Source organism: Sciurus vulgaris, assembly GCF_902686455.1.
Source record: "Sciurus vulgaris genome assembly, chromosome: 5".
Lineage (NCBI taxonomy): Eukaryota > Metazoa > Chordata > Mammalia > Rodentia > Sciuridae > Sciurus > Sciurus vulgaris.
The window spans coordinates 84,391,332-84,407,991 of NC_136465.1; the positions used below are offsets into that span (position 1 = coordinate 84,391,332).

Consider the following 16,660-nt stretch of genomic DNA (forward strand, 5'->3'; position numbering starts at 1 on the left):
ATTAGCTGATCCACAACTTTAAAAAATATCTATTAAATTTTGTGTAATTCCTAATAAGACATAAACCACAGAAAGATAATATAAGCTGTGCGACATGGCACAAGACTAAGGGAAATCAGCTATGGATCCTGCCAAATAGGAAGTCTTGGGTTAGGTGACAGAATACGGCATTCTACAGAATCAGAGAGTGGGTTGGTATAGGTAGGCTCTAGAATAGATAAGCAACTACAAAAAACTACAAAAAATAAAAACAAATCCTATATAGAAACACACACACACACACATACACACACAGGTGAAAAATTCTGCTGCAGATGTAGAAACATAAGCTTGGATATATTACTTGAATAACCTTCTGAGCCAGTTCAATACTTTCAGAGAGCATGCAAGCTTTTGAGTATGGCTTTCTCAGGTCAGACCCTGGTAATTTCATCCTGCTGACCAGTCTCTGCTCTGGGGATACTCTGCTCTAGCAGCACAATTCCTTGTATTATTAAAGTTGTTAAACTCATAAGTTTCTTTACATACTGTGTGTCAATCTTGTGGGATAGGTATGACTATAGTATTTAATCAATGACAACAATGACTCTCTGAAAAGTTAGGTAATTCCCAGGATCATGTTGTAAATAAAGAACTGTAAACTATAACTCAAATTGGTCTCTGTTCTTCCCGGTATGCTGGAACTTCCTAAAAATAACACATGTGCATGCAGATATATATATATATATAAATAAATCTAGATTTTTTTCCTATCTCAGGAAAGTTTAATACATATGCCCCTTTTTTGAATTATAATGTATTAGAAATTGTTAAATTGAACCAAAAAATAAAATAAAAATGAGTACTAATCTTGGAGAAGTAAAACTTCTATTTTTCTCAAGAAGAGTGTGCATGTTTAAGAAGTATGGTATTAAACACTATTTAATACATATCAACATTTCTTGTGTTTGACAAAGCCCAGTGCAGTTGGATGACTTTGATTCCTACATCAAGGATATGGCCAAAGACTCCGACTATAAATTTTCTCTCCAATTCGAGGTGAGTTGGGTAAAGCATTATGGAGGTTCCGGAATGGGTGGGACAGGGAATGGTGAGGTTTGTGTTGGGGACATTGCCCTGCTCACTGGGCAGTGCCTGCCTGTGTTGATCTTGGCCTCAGCTTCTGGCTCAGACAAATGTCATCTACGCTTGACCAATAGCCAGAGCTTGATTATCATAAATGAAGAGAAAGAATAGATGCAGATTCTGAGATAAGCAAATACAGGTACAGGAGAAGCCATCATGGAAAACCAGGAAATTTTTAGTGTGCTTCTCATGCAGCTTGGGCCACAGTGAGGGCAGCTGGTGAAGGAAACTAAACTCCATTTGTGTAACAGTCTGGAATGGGGATCTCATAGCTCTCGGATTCCTGGCACACTACTTAATATATCTTTGTGCAATTTTATTTTCTTTCCTTGGAAAAATTGGCAACAGTGAGTAACAATTGATTTGTTTAAAAAAGAAAATTTACCAACACCTCTTTTTTTTTTTTTTTCAGCACACGTATTTTTTCTGTGAGTCTATAAAAATATGTGTCAGAATAGATGGAAATGAGTAAGTGGGAAGAATAGTTGATCCTTACTTGTTCTTCCTACACATCTCGCAGCTCATAACCGCCTCTTATTCTTCAGGTTTCCACAGCATGTCTGGAGTGGTCAATGATTTAGGATGATGGGAAAGATAAAGTGACATTTCTAAATTCTGTAGCTTTTTTTTAAGCCCAAGTGCTCTTTTCTTTTAAAGCAGCTGCTTTTGCTTTGTCTTTGTGTTCATTTTTTCTTTCCCTTCATCTGTCAAGGACAGCTTTAGTCTGTAAAAAGCAGCAATAGTCCTGATGTGAATATTCTTACAGGGAATTCAGGGATGAGAAGAATTTTACATATTATCAAATACAAACCCCCTAATCACCACCTGTGTTGTGAGAGATTCCACACAGAGCCTGCTCAGTTATCCATCGCCTGCAGGTGCTGAACAAATTATAGATGCTATGCCAAGTGTTAAATCTCAAAGAACTGAAATTCAGTTTGAATCAGAGACCTATGGTGAGCACAGCATTTCAGAAAAGTCTATCAATTAAAGAAGAGTTTGTATAAGAAAACAAGAAGCCAAAACTCTGCAATAATAATTGGATGTTTCTGATTATGGCGAGGAAAATGTTGATATAGCTACACTTCGCACCTTCCCACATTCTCCTAATTCCTTTGAGATTAAATTCGTTGGTGGCACAACTAATATCATTACCTCTGCTGGGAACTTACAATTAATGCCCTCAAACCCATATGTAACTATTAATGGTTGCTGAATTGCATTGTTATTTTTCAATATGCAGTAAGTCATTTTCTAGTGAAAAGGAAATATTGTTTTAGTGTGAGTGACAAAAACGTAATTCAAACTAGGCAAGACCAAAGGAAAGGGGGATTTGTGCAAAAGTTACTATGGCACCTCATATAATCAAAAGAAGGATCGAGTAGCTAAACCATGGAAGTGTACAGGAGCATTCCAGTTGCAGCAATGTGTGAAGCAGGGGCTAGAGCCCAGTAAGCCCCCTATTTATATTTCTCATTTCTGATCTTCTCTCTGTTTTGGTCTCCCTTTCTTTCAGTGCTAGCCAAATTCTTTTTCATAGTGGAAAATAAGGCCATCAGTAACACCTGAGCATCACCATCCTCTTATTTTCATAATTTCCCAAAAGAGCTATCTCATTTGTAGTTTGCAAATTAACAGCAGAGAGTTTTGATGGGCTAGCCTGGATCATGGTGCCCATTCAGACCAACCGCAGTCAGAGAGGGAAGAATCACATAAACTCTTACTGGAGGAGCTAATGTGGCTGAATTAGCTACCAAAAGAGGGCATTACTCCCAAGTAGAGAGGGCACGGGGAGAGCTAACAATAAGCGATTTGCAAGCTAGCTTTAAGTGCCATAAAAATATGTAAAGCACAGGGAATGAAATTGACCACATTATATTATCATACATTGTGCATGTATGAATACATCAACAATGAATCCCTCTACTCTATATAAATATAATACACCAATGAAAGAAAATTTTTAAATAAGTAAAGAATAGTTGTACATTTTATGTGCTAAATGTTCAATTTATCATATGCTAAGGGCTTTTATACATTCGATGTGTAAATCAACACATTTAGGATTTATAAGGAAGTTAGGAATGTACTAAAATAGCAATCCAACTCACTACCATTTGCCAATAATTACTATTGAAAAAAGTCATATATTTTCAAAACCTCAATTTCTTCACCCATAAAATGGGTAGGTTGAACTAGACCAATGGTTTTCAACTGGTCAAGTACCAATCAGTCCCTCAAGGGAGTTTGGGAATGTGTAGGAGTTGGTTTAGGTCCTTTTAGTGGCTTGGGAGAGGATACTAATAGTATTTAAGAGGTGAGGACAAGGATATTAAATGTTCTGCAGTGAGTATAACAACTAAGAATTGTCCCAGACCTACAGCGTTTCATGAGAAATGTTGAACGAAGTATGGAACAAAGATACAACTAAGCCTTACAACCCATGTGTGTTACTCAGGGTTCTCCAGGAATCCAACAGGATGCATAAATAGCCAATGAAATATATATGCAGAGAGAAAGAGATTTTTTAAAAGGAATTGGCTTATACAATTGTAGAAACCGGCAAGTCTGAAATCTGGAGGGCCAACTATCAGACTAGAGACCGAGGGGAGGGGTGAGGTTGCAGTCTTGAGTCTGAAGGCTGTAGAAAGTTAGAATTCCTTCCTCCATAGGGAATCTGTCTTTCTTTTCATGCACTCGACTGTAGGATAAGGCCCATCCAATTTATTTTTATTTACTTTCCTTAAATGTTCATCACATTTTAAAAATACCTTCATAGCAACTTCTAGACCTGTGTTTGACCAAAAAACTGGATACTGTAGTCAAGCCAAATTTATACATAGTATTAACCATCTCTCCATGATTTGAAAAAGTATTTAGGATTTTTATTTATTATGAAAATTTTAAATTTATCTTTATTCTTAGAATATTGTCAATCACACAATTTATTTGGTGCCAATTCCTTACATGCATGCATGCTCCAGTGGGAAAAATACAGCTCACTCTTTAGGAGCCTTTTAAATCACAGGCTTAGACTGTACGTACATCTTAGACCAACATTTGCTCAAACAGTGACCCACTGGTCTTACTTCCTTTTCCAGGTGACAGCCTCCAGGCATTGCCAACTCTCAACTTCATCTCACCCACCACATCTTTAGGTTCAGCATCAGCTCTTTTCAGAGAGACCTTGTGTTCCTAGGTCTGATTTCTGGGTGTACCCCAGACCTTTTACATGGAAGCCCTCAAATTTTCCTGAAATAAATTAACAGGCATTGAGGTTTAAGGGAAAAAAATGTTTCCAGTTCTTACTGGGGACCCAAGAGGGTACTAAGATGACTGAATCAGGTACCTCCAGTAGTTGAACAGTTATTTGTTCTGCTTACAATGAATGCTTATACTGCTTTTATTCATGTTGATCTGTCGCTGAAAAATCACCCTCACACTGAGAAATTGCATCATTTATAAGCATTATGCAAATTGAAACTAATGTCTGGATTTACATATATTACCAATACAGCTATAAGTCATACATGAAGCTATGTAAGTTGCTAATTTGAGTTCACTGAATAAATCCCTTTTTCACTCTGCATCTGATTTTGGATCTACTGAAAAGATTGATTATCTTTCTGACAAAAATGTACATCTTTTCTTAAAGAGGTTTGGGACCAAGGGATTAAAATCAAGCTTCTGATGTTTCACAAGAGAAAGGTTTTGAAGAACCAGACTCCAGAACCTGGCATGTGAGGGGCCACGACCACACCACATGCTGCTTGTTCTGTGTCTAATTTCTGGGTTTCATGATTGACCAGGATGCTAGTAAAAGTCCTCATCACCTCTGTTCTAAAATGTGGCTACAAAGATTAAAATACAGCTAGATCCTGCCAACCAGTTCAAAAGGGATGATCTTTGATTTCTGGTAGTAGCCTCATTTGCAACTGTTTTTACTTGTGTAAAACAAGTCCTGTTCAGTGGTAGAGCCCTTGTCTAGCATATATGAGACCCTGGGTTCCATCCCCAGCACCACAAGGGGGTGGGAGAGGAAGAGCACCTCAGGTCCTTTCCAGCATTCTTATTCCAAGTGATCTTTGCTTCTAGAACTGAGTTTTTCTCTCTCTTACTTCTTCTGTTCTAGATTTTGTTCTGTTTCCAAGGGCCTCTACTTGTAATGTTTGCTTTGACTGGAGTGCTGCCCCTAAATCACATACGAGAGCCCAGGGATCAGCTAGGTCTTGCTAGACTTTCTTGAGACTGATTCCCTTCTTATCTCATTTTACATTACCCTTCTCGGATTCCCGTCATAACTGCGCCCTATTCTTTCTTAAGGTACCTGGTAGGAGTTAAACTGTGTCCCTTCCAAAGATATGTTAAAGCCCTAGCCTCTCAGTACCTAATCATGTGACCTTAGTGGAAATAGGATTGTTGCAAATGCAATTTGTTTAGATGTGGTCATGCTGGAGTAGGATATGACTGGTGTCCTTGTAAGTACTGTGCTCACCAGTTGTGCCCCTGGAACTCCTTGACTGCTAACCTTGTAGAAAGATAGTCATGGGAAGACACAGAGACAGAGTAAATTCCTTGCCAAAGGCAGAGACTGGAGTGTGCAGCTGTGAGTCAAGGAAGGTCCAAGGTTGCCAGAAACAACCAGGAGCCAGGAAGGGGCCAGGAAGGATTCCTGCTACAGGTGTCAGAGGGCCTGTGTCCTGTGACACCTTGGTTTCAGACTTCTGTGCTCCAGACAATAAATTTCTTTTGTTGTTAGCCAACCAGTTTATGGAACTTTGTTATGCAGGCCCAGGAACTAATACAATACTTTCTTCTCTTTGAGGTTACCTGAAAATAGCCAAACCTTGTCCAGTCCCATTGAATCGTTTTAACTGCTGTAGACAGAACCTCTTTTGTTTCTCCACACTTGTTCTGTCCTTATGAATAAGTAGTCTAGTAATCTAGCTCATCTGACTCTCATGTCCACCTTATCCCAAAGTAAGCACCAAGTACTGTCACCTGCTGATATTACAAACTCCAAGACCAGAATACAATTTGTGCTCTTCTCAGACAACGATGATGCAGATTATGGAGCTGAATGTCTGTTACTCTCCCAGTGTTCATATGCTGAAGCCCTAATTCCAGTGTTACAACACTTGAAGATGGGTCCTTTGGAGGTCCTTAGGGTTAGTTGAGGTCACAAAGGTGTGGCCTTCATGGTGGGATTATAAAAAGAGACACTAGTGGGGGTTTCTCTCTCTCTCTCTCTCTCTCTCTCTCTCTCCCCCCACCCCATCATGCACACAAAGAAGTCATGTGAGTATACAGTGAGATGGTAGCTTCCTAGAAGCCAAGAGAAGTCTCAGAGTGAAATCTACCTTGCAACCTTGGTTCAGACTTCTCAGTCTCTGGACTCCCTAATTCCTAGGGATGCCATAGCAAATTACCACAATCCTGTTGTCTTAAGACAAGTGAAAATTGATTCTCACAATTATCAAGAACAGAAGCCCAAAAACAATGTGTCAGCAGGACTACACTCCTTCTGAAGGTTCTAGGTGGAAATATTTCTTTGCCTATTCCAGCTTCTGGTGCCTCCAGGATGCCTTGGCTGGTAGCCACCTCATTCTAATCTCTGCTTCCATGTCTCCATGGCTTTCTAGTGATTCTTAATGACTAACAAGAGCAAAGACCTATCATTCAAATAAGGTCATTCACTAGTTCTGGGGATTAGAATATGGACATAGCATTTTGGAGATAATCATTCAACCCTTTGCAGATAACTACATAGCTTAGAAAAAAAAAAAAAAAGATAGATTATATTAGAAACAAAACTGGCAAAAGGAAATTCAAAAAGATTTATGTTGGGTTCAAGCCATCACCTCCATACTTTGCCTTTATGAAGATTTCAGTCTCTGATGTTTCCATATGGTTGGAAAGAAAATAACTGCAAAGTTACTGAACCGGAAACTTAGTATTTGATTTTCCACTTAGTGACAGGCTAAATTACAAAGACTGCAAAGCATTTGTGTATACATGCAGCTACTGCTTTGCTGCGGTCCAACTCTGGCAATTTGCATTTCCAGCGTTCAACCAATTAAGCCTCTCTTATCAACTGAGGGCATTTACAGTGGCGAGGCAACATACAATTAAAGTTCTATCAGTTAGTCAGCTTCCATATGTGTGCCAACTCTCAGCCTCAATCTGTTTCCACAGTTTCTATTGTATCTGGGGCCTTTTCCTGTGGCTTATCAGTCTGTCCCCAAAGTGGAGGAACAGGAGGGGGAGAGTTGTTGGTCTGTTAGCACAAATGGCAAAGGAGGGAGAACTTATGGAACCAGAAAAAGCAAAACAAACAAAGATCATAGCAGAAGCATTTCAAAGTCATTATCAATAGCGCTGCATTAGTATTCATTGAGTTTATTCTATTTGACAGTCACTATAAATCAGTGAAGTATGGAGAGATTATTAGCTTATTCACAGGTAATTAAACTGATGCTAATCAAAACTACCCCCCCAATAACATACAGTGTATAGGAGTACATTAAAATAGGTGAGATTATTTGACAAATTATCTCTAAAGACACTTTCTATAGAAGGTAAATAAACATATTTTTTAAATTATTTTTAATTTTTAATTTGTTCTAATTAGTTATACATGACAGTAGAATGCATTTTGACACATTGTACACAAATGGAGCACAACTTCTCATTCCTCTGACTGTACACAGTGCAGAATCACGTGGGTCATGTAATAATACATGTATATAGGATAATAATGTCCATCTCATTCCACCATCCTTCCCACCCTCCCACCCCTTCACTCTCCTCATTACCCTCTACACAATTCAAAGTTTACTTAAACATATTTTAAACAATGAAAGCATCATTTGAATAAGCTTACAGCAATCAAAAAAAAAACTGACCTAAAAATAACAATGATCTGGCTCAAGTTTGCTTAAAAAAAAAAAAAAAAGTTTCTTACAAGGAAAATATAGTCAGCCTTTGGAAATCCTTTAAAATGGAAAATAGTTATAAAGTAACAGTGACCAGTTTCTGCTTACAGTCATTGGCATGTCAGGGTTTTCTCTGACATAGAAAAAAAACCTAATTTTGTGAGTTGAGGCTCAACTTGACAGTTTGTCTTTAAGAATGATTTCAATCCAAGTGCAGTGGTGCATGCCTGTAATTCCAGTGAACTGGGAGGCTGAGTCAAGAGGATCACAAGTTTGAGGTTAGCCTCAGCAACTTAGTGAGACCCTGTCTCAAAATAAAAATGAAGACTGAGGATTTAAATCAATGATGGAGTATCACTGGGCGCCATCTCTAGTACCATACACGGAAGGAAGGAAGGAAGGAAGGAAGGAAGGAAGGAAGGAAGGAAGGAAGGAAGGAAGGAAGGAAGGAAGGAAGGAAGGAAGGGCCAGCGAAATAAGAGAGAATGACTTCAATTTATGCCAAAATTTTTGAGATTTTGTGATCTTAAAAGGCCAAAAATAAGAGGAATCAGAGGGAAAGAGAAAAATGGAGGGAAAGAGAAATGTAGACCATGTTAGGTTGATTCATCATGTTGACTGCAGGCTACAACCCTTCAAAATATGTCATGAAGCCCAAGGGAAGTTGCTAAGGTTCTTCTTCCATGTGAAAGCAACAGAAGACCCAAAAACTTGATTTCTAAAGCATATTTTGCAAAGAACATTTGAATTAAAACAAAAGGCATAAAAGATATATACATGTTCAGTCTCTCAGAGTATCATCAAATGTGTCCAAATTTTTTCAAAAGCCTTTTGAAAACTCTAAAATTCTTCTCCCCAAGAAGTATTCCTCTAGCTATGACTCCTTGAAGCAATAATTGGAGGAATTATAAAGAGTAAAACTTATGAGCAATATTAATATCCTATATGTGTAAATAAAATTTATACAGTTGTTTCTTGTACTGCCTTATTCATCATCTTTTAGAAAGATGCACACTCTAGAAGCAGTCCCCTGTATAGATGGTTATCTGGTTATTTGCTATTATTTCTCTAAACTTCACGGAGGAATGTAACCAGATCTGCTGCATTGGTTGTTCACTGCACAACTCCAGCAAGTATGGTTCACATAGACCACAATGTGACCATGCCTCCGGGAAATCCAGGTGGCCTGGGACATAATCACCTTGTTTCTTATAATACAAATGGCATAGGAACCTAGAACCACCTTTTCTAGTAAAATAACCTTTTTGAAATGACTTATCTGTTTATATAAAAATTGTCTTACCAGTGTATCCTCTGAAATGGGATTTGTAGAAGTACTGTTATATGCAGACAGTTAGTTGGATATTTTTACTTTCACTGAAAGTTTCACCTATACACCACTGATTTATCTTTATTTTTGAGAATCTGTAACCATATATTTAATAATTACTAATCCTAAGTTTTGTAACATGGAGATTGTTCTCTATGCTTTACTTGTCATTCTCTCTCTCTCTCTTTCTTTTTTTTTTTTAATGATTTTAACCACTTTCTCTAAGGCTTATTGTCTACAGAAAAAATACCTAGGTTTTCTAACAGGATGTGAAATGCATGAATTCATGCTAAGTTGCGTGAATTTTAGTTACCCTGTTCCTCTGAAGACCTGGAAAGCATTTCTGTTTTCAAATTATCCACGCCTTGGGAGTTATATACATAGATCTTGCTTTTCTAAATTATGGATAAACTGCTCAAGGAGTTTGTGTTGTATTAGACAGCTCCTACTGTGATCATGTGATAGAAGAAACAACCTCAAAATCTCGGTGGCCTACAACATTTGTTTTTCCCACTCCTATGCCTGTGGTTCAGCTGGGGCAGTTCTGCTTCAGGCCATGTGTCAGAGTCAGGCCATGTGTCTCCTCATCCTGGGACTAGCAACTTCACTGGGCATGACTTTGCACAGCAGATGGCAGAAGCACAAGAGGGCAAATCAAGCTGAGCAAGTGCATTGAAAGTTTCTAATTGTACATGAGTTCTCTCTAAGTCTGCTGGCCAAAACCAGTTGATAACAGTGGAAAGGAGAAGTACTCTCTGACAGACAGAACAACTGCAGCATCATCCTGCCAAAGGCAGGTGATAATTCTATTACATACAGGGAGTAAATCATGATCCAATGTGAACAGTAAGCCAACGTGAACAACAAACCCATCCAGTCCACACTTTGTACAGGAATCTCAAATCTATTCTCTCTCATTTACAGGAATTGAAATTGATTGGACTGGATATTCCACACTTTGCTGCAGATCTCCCACTGAACCGATGTAAAAACCGTTACACGAACATCCTACCATGTAAGATGATCACCTGCCAATCATAATTCTATCTTTCAAAGATCAAATGACCATTATTGCAGATTAATCCATTTCACCAATCTCCATGCACATCAGTTGTGATCTGAACCTCAAGGTCATCTCTGCAATTGCACTGATGTTACAATTGCTTTAATGTCATTAGATCCTATCGGCGGGGGGAGGAAGATTTAATATTGTGCTTTCAAATGAATTGTATCTGAAGAGAAAAAAATGACCATTTGACCCTTTGGAGATCAAGGAGACTTAGCAAAATTAGAAATCAGATAATTTGTGCTCTCATGAAGTATTTTATGAGAATTCATTGATAATGGAAGAAAGCAATTGGAAAGGGTGTGCAAGGAATTACAAAGCCTTTCTCTTTGAATTCTGGCAAGCAAAGTTGTTGTATAGCATTTTGTAATAACAGGCAACATTCAAAGAAATAAACTAATATAAGTACTTACAGGACAATTAAATACATTCAAATATAGATTTAATAGTCCTTTCTGCTATGCTGTAGGTGAACTGGGAAAGAATGGAAAAGTGGAAAAGGGAAGACTGAAAAAGTTGTAGAGAGAAAACTCTATCCTGCGTATAGTTTCTTGATAAAACTAGGGAGTGCTACAACAATAACATCCCACATCTGTACACAGTTCAGAATTTACTTTTCCCACTTAAAATCTATCTTAAAACAAAACCCATGCACTAATAAATCACATTCACCCAAATTTAATTAAGTTAGAAATCAATAATAAAAAGATTTTAAAACTAACACAGTTAGACATTTCAGAAACATATTTGTTTTCTAAAAAAATCTTTTTATTGTGAAAATTTCCAAACACAAATATTATCAATTCTACATTTGTACCACCAAATTTGATTATTAGTATTCAAACATATTTGTGTGTGCATACTCCACACACTTTTAAAATAAATTTGTGGGTCAAAGAAGAAATTATCACAAAAATGTTTAATTACTTGAAACTGAACCTTACATGTTATAAAACACTTGGTATATGTTGGGGTTCTCTCTGCCGTGTCCTGTGTGGAGAAAAGGGTTAACTGCCGGAGGAGGATGTTGGCGGTTTTTCTATCTTTTACGAAAAACTTATCTACTCAATAAACACACAAGATCCAATACTCTCTTTATGTGAGAGGGGGCGTGACAGGTCTGGCCACACCAGCTCTGGCCTCTTACAAAATGGAGTAGCCCAACTCTTTTTTATTTATAACACACAGGTAAAGGGGGCCAGGACCAAGAGGAGCTTCTTTTGTGATGGACAGAATAGGGTGGAGTTAGGGGAGCCATTCTCTTAAGGGGAAAATTCCTGGAGACTGGAAACCACTCCCACACAGCACCACATGCCTCCTGGCAGTTTCTAGAAGCCAGGCCTCTGTCACATGGCTCAATCTAGTCTAATTCTGCCAAATAAGGAACACGTCCCACAGGTTTGCACTAAAGCAATACTCATTAGGTACATTTATCACCTTAACTCTTCATATCAGAAAAAATAAAGACAAAATTAATGATCAAATCATGGAGTAGAACATGAGTCTACTCAAGAAAAATAGTAGGAAGAAAAATGATAAAGATAACGAGCTTAAATTATAATGAAATTTTAAAAAATGATACAATAGTCTTCAGAAAGACACAGAAAGAAAAATGTTGAGTGACTTCATTTATGTCTCAAATCTATTGAAAGAACAGAAGCAAAGAATTCAAATATATAATACAGAGATTAGAATATTGGTGAGGAATGGCAAGATATAGCTCCAATGGTACAAAATCACAGTTGCATAGGATGAACAAGTCCAGAGGCCTAATGTACATCATAAGGATTATAGTCAATCATATTATATGGCACTGAAAATTTGCTAAGACAGCAGATTTAAGGTACTTTTCTCTCTCTCTCTCTCTCTCTCTCTCTCTCTCTCTCTCTCTCTCTCTCTCTCTCTCTCACACACACACACACACACACACACACACACACACACAGAGTTCTGTGACCAGATATTTAGTGACTATTAAATATATAAATATGTGAGGTGACAGATGTGTTAATTTGTTCAACTGTAGCAATCTCAAAACATCATGTTGTATACCTTTAAAGTACACGGTTAAAAAAAATACTTAATCAGGGCTGAGGTGTAACTCAGCAGTGCAGTGTATACTTAGTATGTCCAAGGCCCTGACACAATCCCAAAATCAGTTTAACTTAAATTAAGTTTAACTTAAATTAACTTAAGTTTAAAGTCAGTTTAACTTAAATTAAGTTTAAAATAAATTAAGTTTAAAATATCTTTAAAATTCCATGGATTCTCTCTTTTCTAGATTTCCCAAGGTTATTGAACTTATTGCTGTCCTTAGATGAGATGGAAATCATGTATTTAGGTTATGTACTTATAACTTTCCATAAAATCTGTGAATATTCTTCATAACCTCCCAAAACCCTGGAGATAATTCTTCCGAGAATAGAAGAGCTCGTGTAGAAAAAACAACAGTTGGGAGATACTTATATACTCATTTAAACAAGAAACTAAGATTGAAGAATGCCTAAAATACCAGATTACTGTAAATTATCTATATTCCATCACTCACTGATTTGACTTCATATTGGATAGAGTCAAAATAAATTTTTCTTCCATCCTGATTTTTATTATTTTCTTTTCTCCTTACTCTTTGTAGATGACTTTAGCCGAGTGAGACTAGTCTCCATGAATGAGGAAGAAGGTGCAGACTACATCAATGCCAACTATATTCCTGTAAGTAGAAAAAAATAGGCATCTAAGAGCTGGAGACTACAGTCCAACCAGGGCCCAACTAAGGCTGTATGGATGTGTCACACATGGGCCATTCTCCACCCAGTGATGAAACTCTGAGAACAATTTTTATTATTCTATTTCAGAATCAAGATAAGGGAGATGTTCAGATTTCTTTGTTAAAGGACTGTGAAAAGAAATGTAGAACCAAAGGTTGAATGTTTTCCCTGATACGTGGAGAATGATATATAATGGGGATGGGGGCTGGGGAGTGAGAGAAGAATGGGGGAACTTTATGTAGAAGGAAATGAGAGGGAGGGGGTATGAAAAATGGTGGAATGAGGCAGACGTCATTACCCTATGTACATGTATGATTACACGAATGGTATTAGTCTACATCGTGCACAACCATAGAAACAAAATGATGTGCCCCATTTGTGTACAATGAATCAAAATGCAGTCTGTAAAAAAATTTAAAAATAAGTGAATAATTTATAAAAAAAAAAAATTTTTAAAGAAATGTAGATAATTATGGTAGAGGTCATCTTTCTTGTGTTTAAGTTTCAATTTCAGTAACCAAACTCAAAGGGTTCCCGATCAGAGCACCTGCACTTTGAAAATACCTATAAAGATAGCGTTTGCTGTCATAGGAAGGTGTGGATGTGATTTTACAGGTTCCCACAGAACAATGCTTCAAACCACACAGACCTATAGAGTAGGTTTCTCTGATTGCCTCTTTGATGAGAAAAGGAAGAACATTGCATAGACCTGTGATCCTTTGCCACTTTTATCTTCAGTAAACTTTCCATTTTCCCCATGGTATGGAATGGCATCTGGTGTTGACAGTGGCTGGTTGAGTGATAACCTTGTCGTTATCTTTCAGGGATACAACTTGCCCCAGGAGTATATCGCCACCCAGGGGCCACTGCCTGAAACCAGAAATGACTTCTGGAAGATGGTCCTACAACAGAAGTCTCAGATTATTGTCATGCTCACTCAGTGTAATGAGAAAAGGAGGGTGCGTGTCTACCCCAGCTGTTACTGCTTTGCAGAAATACAGCCTCTGTCCTTCCTGAAGTTCTTGCTGTGTAACAGAAACTTTCATGCCTACTTTGTTTTTCATCCTCATGATAGTACCATGTGGTTCTTCAGAAGCAAGTACCTTTGCTTTCCCTAAATGAGCACAGAATTAATTACCTACCTAGCCTGTTTTCAGAAATTATGTTCTTCTCACTCCAGGTAAAATGTGACCATTACTGGCCATTCACGGAAGATCCCATAGCTTACGGAGACATCACGGTGGAGATGATCTCAGAGGACGAGCAAGACGACTGGGCCTGTAGACACTTCCGGATCAATTATGTAAGTGATCAAGCAGGAGTGCAGGTGCTGTCCCCAGGCCGACCCCTCTACCACCATCCCCCACGGCAAATGCCAGGTAACCTACCACCGCCATGTAAGATAAGGAGAACCTCAGGCTTTGCAACACTGCTTCCCTCAAAAAAATTCCACCTTTAGTGTAGTTGTTTCCTACTTTACCAAGGATGGTATGGATAAATTGGAAATAAAAAGTCTGCACTGGTCCATCTCAAAGGAGCCAAGGGCAATAGAAGACTCGGTTAACCAAACGCCATCAGGGGGGATGTGTCCTCATTACTTAATATTAACAGTGAATATAGTTAAGATCCACAAGGCACTTTCAAATCAAACATTTAAACCAAGAGGTACTAATTTGGGTTTTGCTCTATTCTCCCTCATTTTGTTCTGGTTTGCTTTTCATCATTCAGATGGCACTTCTAGATCTTATTAAACATGATTCCATAGCTCTCTTGAATGTCAGAAAAATCTATTTGCCTTCCAAGGCCAGCTTTCTCCCTGATGACAAGTTTTTCAGCACAGGCTGAATATTTCTGCATCAGACACAGGTGCTAACATCAACCAAAGTCACCCTGTTGTCTTCTACCCATGAAGCGTCCTTAGAATATAGAATGTTGACTAGTGTTTTTCACTTGAATCTGTTGTCTGTTGAGGGCAAAATTTAAAAGGAAAGTCCTCATTGCATGTTCTTCCCTGCGTAGAAACAGTTCTTCCTCATGGTTTAGACCAGGAAATGGCAAACTGCAACCTGTGGACCAAATGAATCCACTGGCTGTTTTGTGAAGCCTATAAGAGGAGAATGGTTTTTACATTTCCAAATGGTTGGAAAAAAATTTTAAAGAGTATTGCATGCATAAATTATGTGAAATTCAAATTTCAGTATACATCAATAATGTTTTATGGGAATACAGTCCATATTTGTTTATTGTGTTTTCTGTGACTGCTTTGGTACTGTATCAAGCTTGCGTGGCAACCAAGACTGTATGACCTGCAAAACCTAAAATATTTACTATCTGACTCTTTCCAGAAAAAGTTTGCTAACCCTTCATATGAATAATGGAAACAAAGGTTGCCCATATCAATAACTACATGAACATTCAGTAACAATACTGTTATTACAAGAGATAAATCACTTAATGACTGATAGTTAACCACAACTTATACTGCAATGAAAATTTAGGCAAGTTCCAGTGTGCTGGGAACAGACTGGGTTTCATGCTGTTCTCTTCCTTTTAACTGCCTGTCTCTTCCTTATTCCCCAAGCACTTTTGTATTCAGACACAGTCAGCTCAAATATCATCTTTATCCAACCTTCCCTGGTCTCAGAGACCTTTTTCCCCCTCTGCTATACAGTCTCACGCATACTGCTCCATCACAGCACACTGTGGTTATAATTCCTGTCTTCACGTCTCCCTCCCCTGGGATACTGTGAGTTTCAGAAACAAGAACTCCATTTTTGTGTAATGAATATGTTAGTGAATGAATTATTTCAACGATAATAAAGCACTATGTGTGTCAACAGACTTTCCATCAGAAAAACATTTCAGTCTTAATGCCATTTCAACTAAGCTTTCTTTCTTAGTTATTTCAGCCAGAAATCCAGTGCAAACTGTTAGAGAATGTAGAACAGATCTTTCCTTAGGTTTGCATCTGGGAGAATAAACTGCAGAATACAAAATGGGATTTGTTCCCATGCCTGTTCCCTTAACAGGGAACAGTCACATAGATCATTACATGGTCAATACTTTACTTCTTGTCCTTCGTCTTGAACAGTGACTTATCTTTCAATGGCTTCCAATGAAGGGCTTGAACAGCAGGTATGAGGTTGAATAACTGTTTTCTTCTGTAAGGCAGTTACAGTGGATGCATGCGCCTGATACCACAGTGCCCCCTTTTGGCCATCAGTATGTAGAATCTAAATTTTAAGCTTGTACAATGACGGTTAAATTAACCAAAGAACTTTGTACTATGCTAATGAATGCATTTTTCTAATTGCTTCATGTGTTATTTATGCCATTCTTTGCTCCTTCTATATGGATATAAGTAAACTTTCTAAGTAAAACAAGATAAAATTACATAAATGAAGATATCAGAATATGAGAAATTTGAGATAACTAA

At 37.9% G+C, this 16,660-nt stretch overlaps 1 protein-coding gene across 2 annotated transcripts in view; it reads left to right on the forward strand.

Moving 5' to 3' along the window:
* The window catches only part of PTPRO (protein tyrosine phosphatase receptor type O), a 223,414-nt gene that overhangs the window by 192,173 nt on the left and 14,581 nt on the right, over positions 1-16,660 (forward strand). For both annotated transcript variants that reach the window (XM_079140391.1, XM_079140392.1), the window contains 5 exons: positions 957-1,038; positions 10,315-10,405; positions 13,092-13,168; positions 14,049-14,183; positions 14,405-14,527. In XM_079140391.1, coding sequence (XP_078996517.1) covers positions 957-1,038; positions 10,315-10,405; positions 13,092-13,168; positions 14,049-14,183; positions 14,405-14,527 — 508 coding nt within the window. The remainder of the gene's footprint in view (positions 1-956; positions 1,039-10,314; positions 10,406-13,091; positions 13,169-14,048; positions 14,184-14,404; positions 14,528-16,660) is intronic.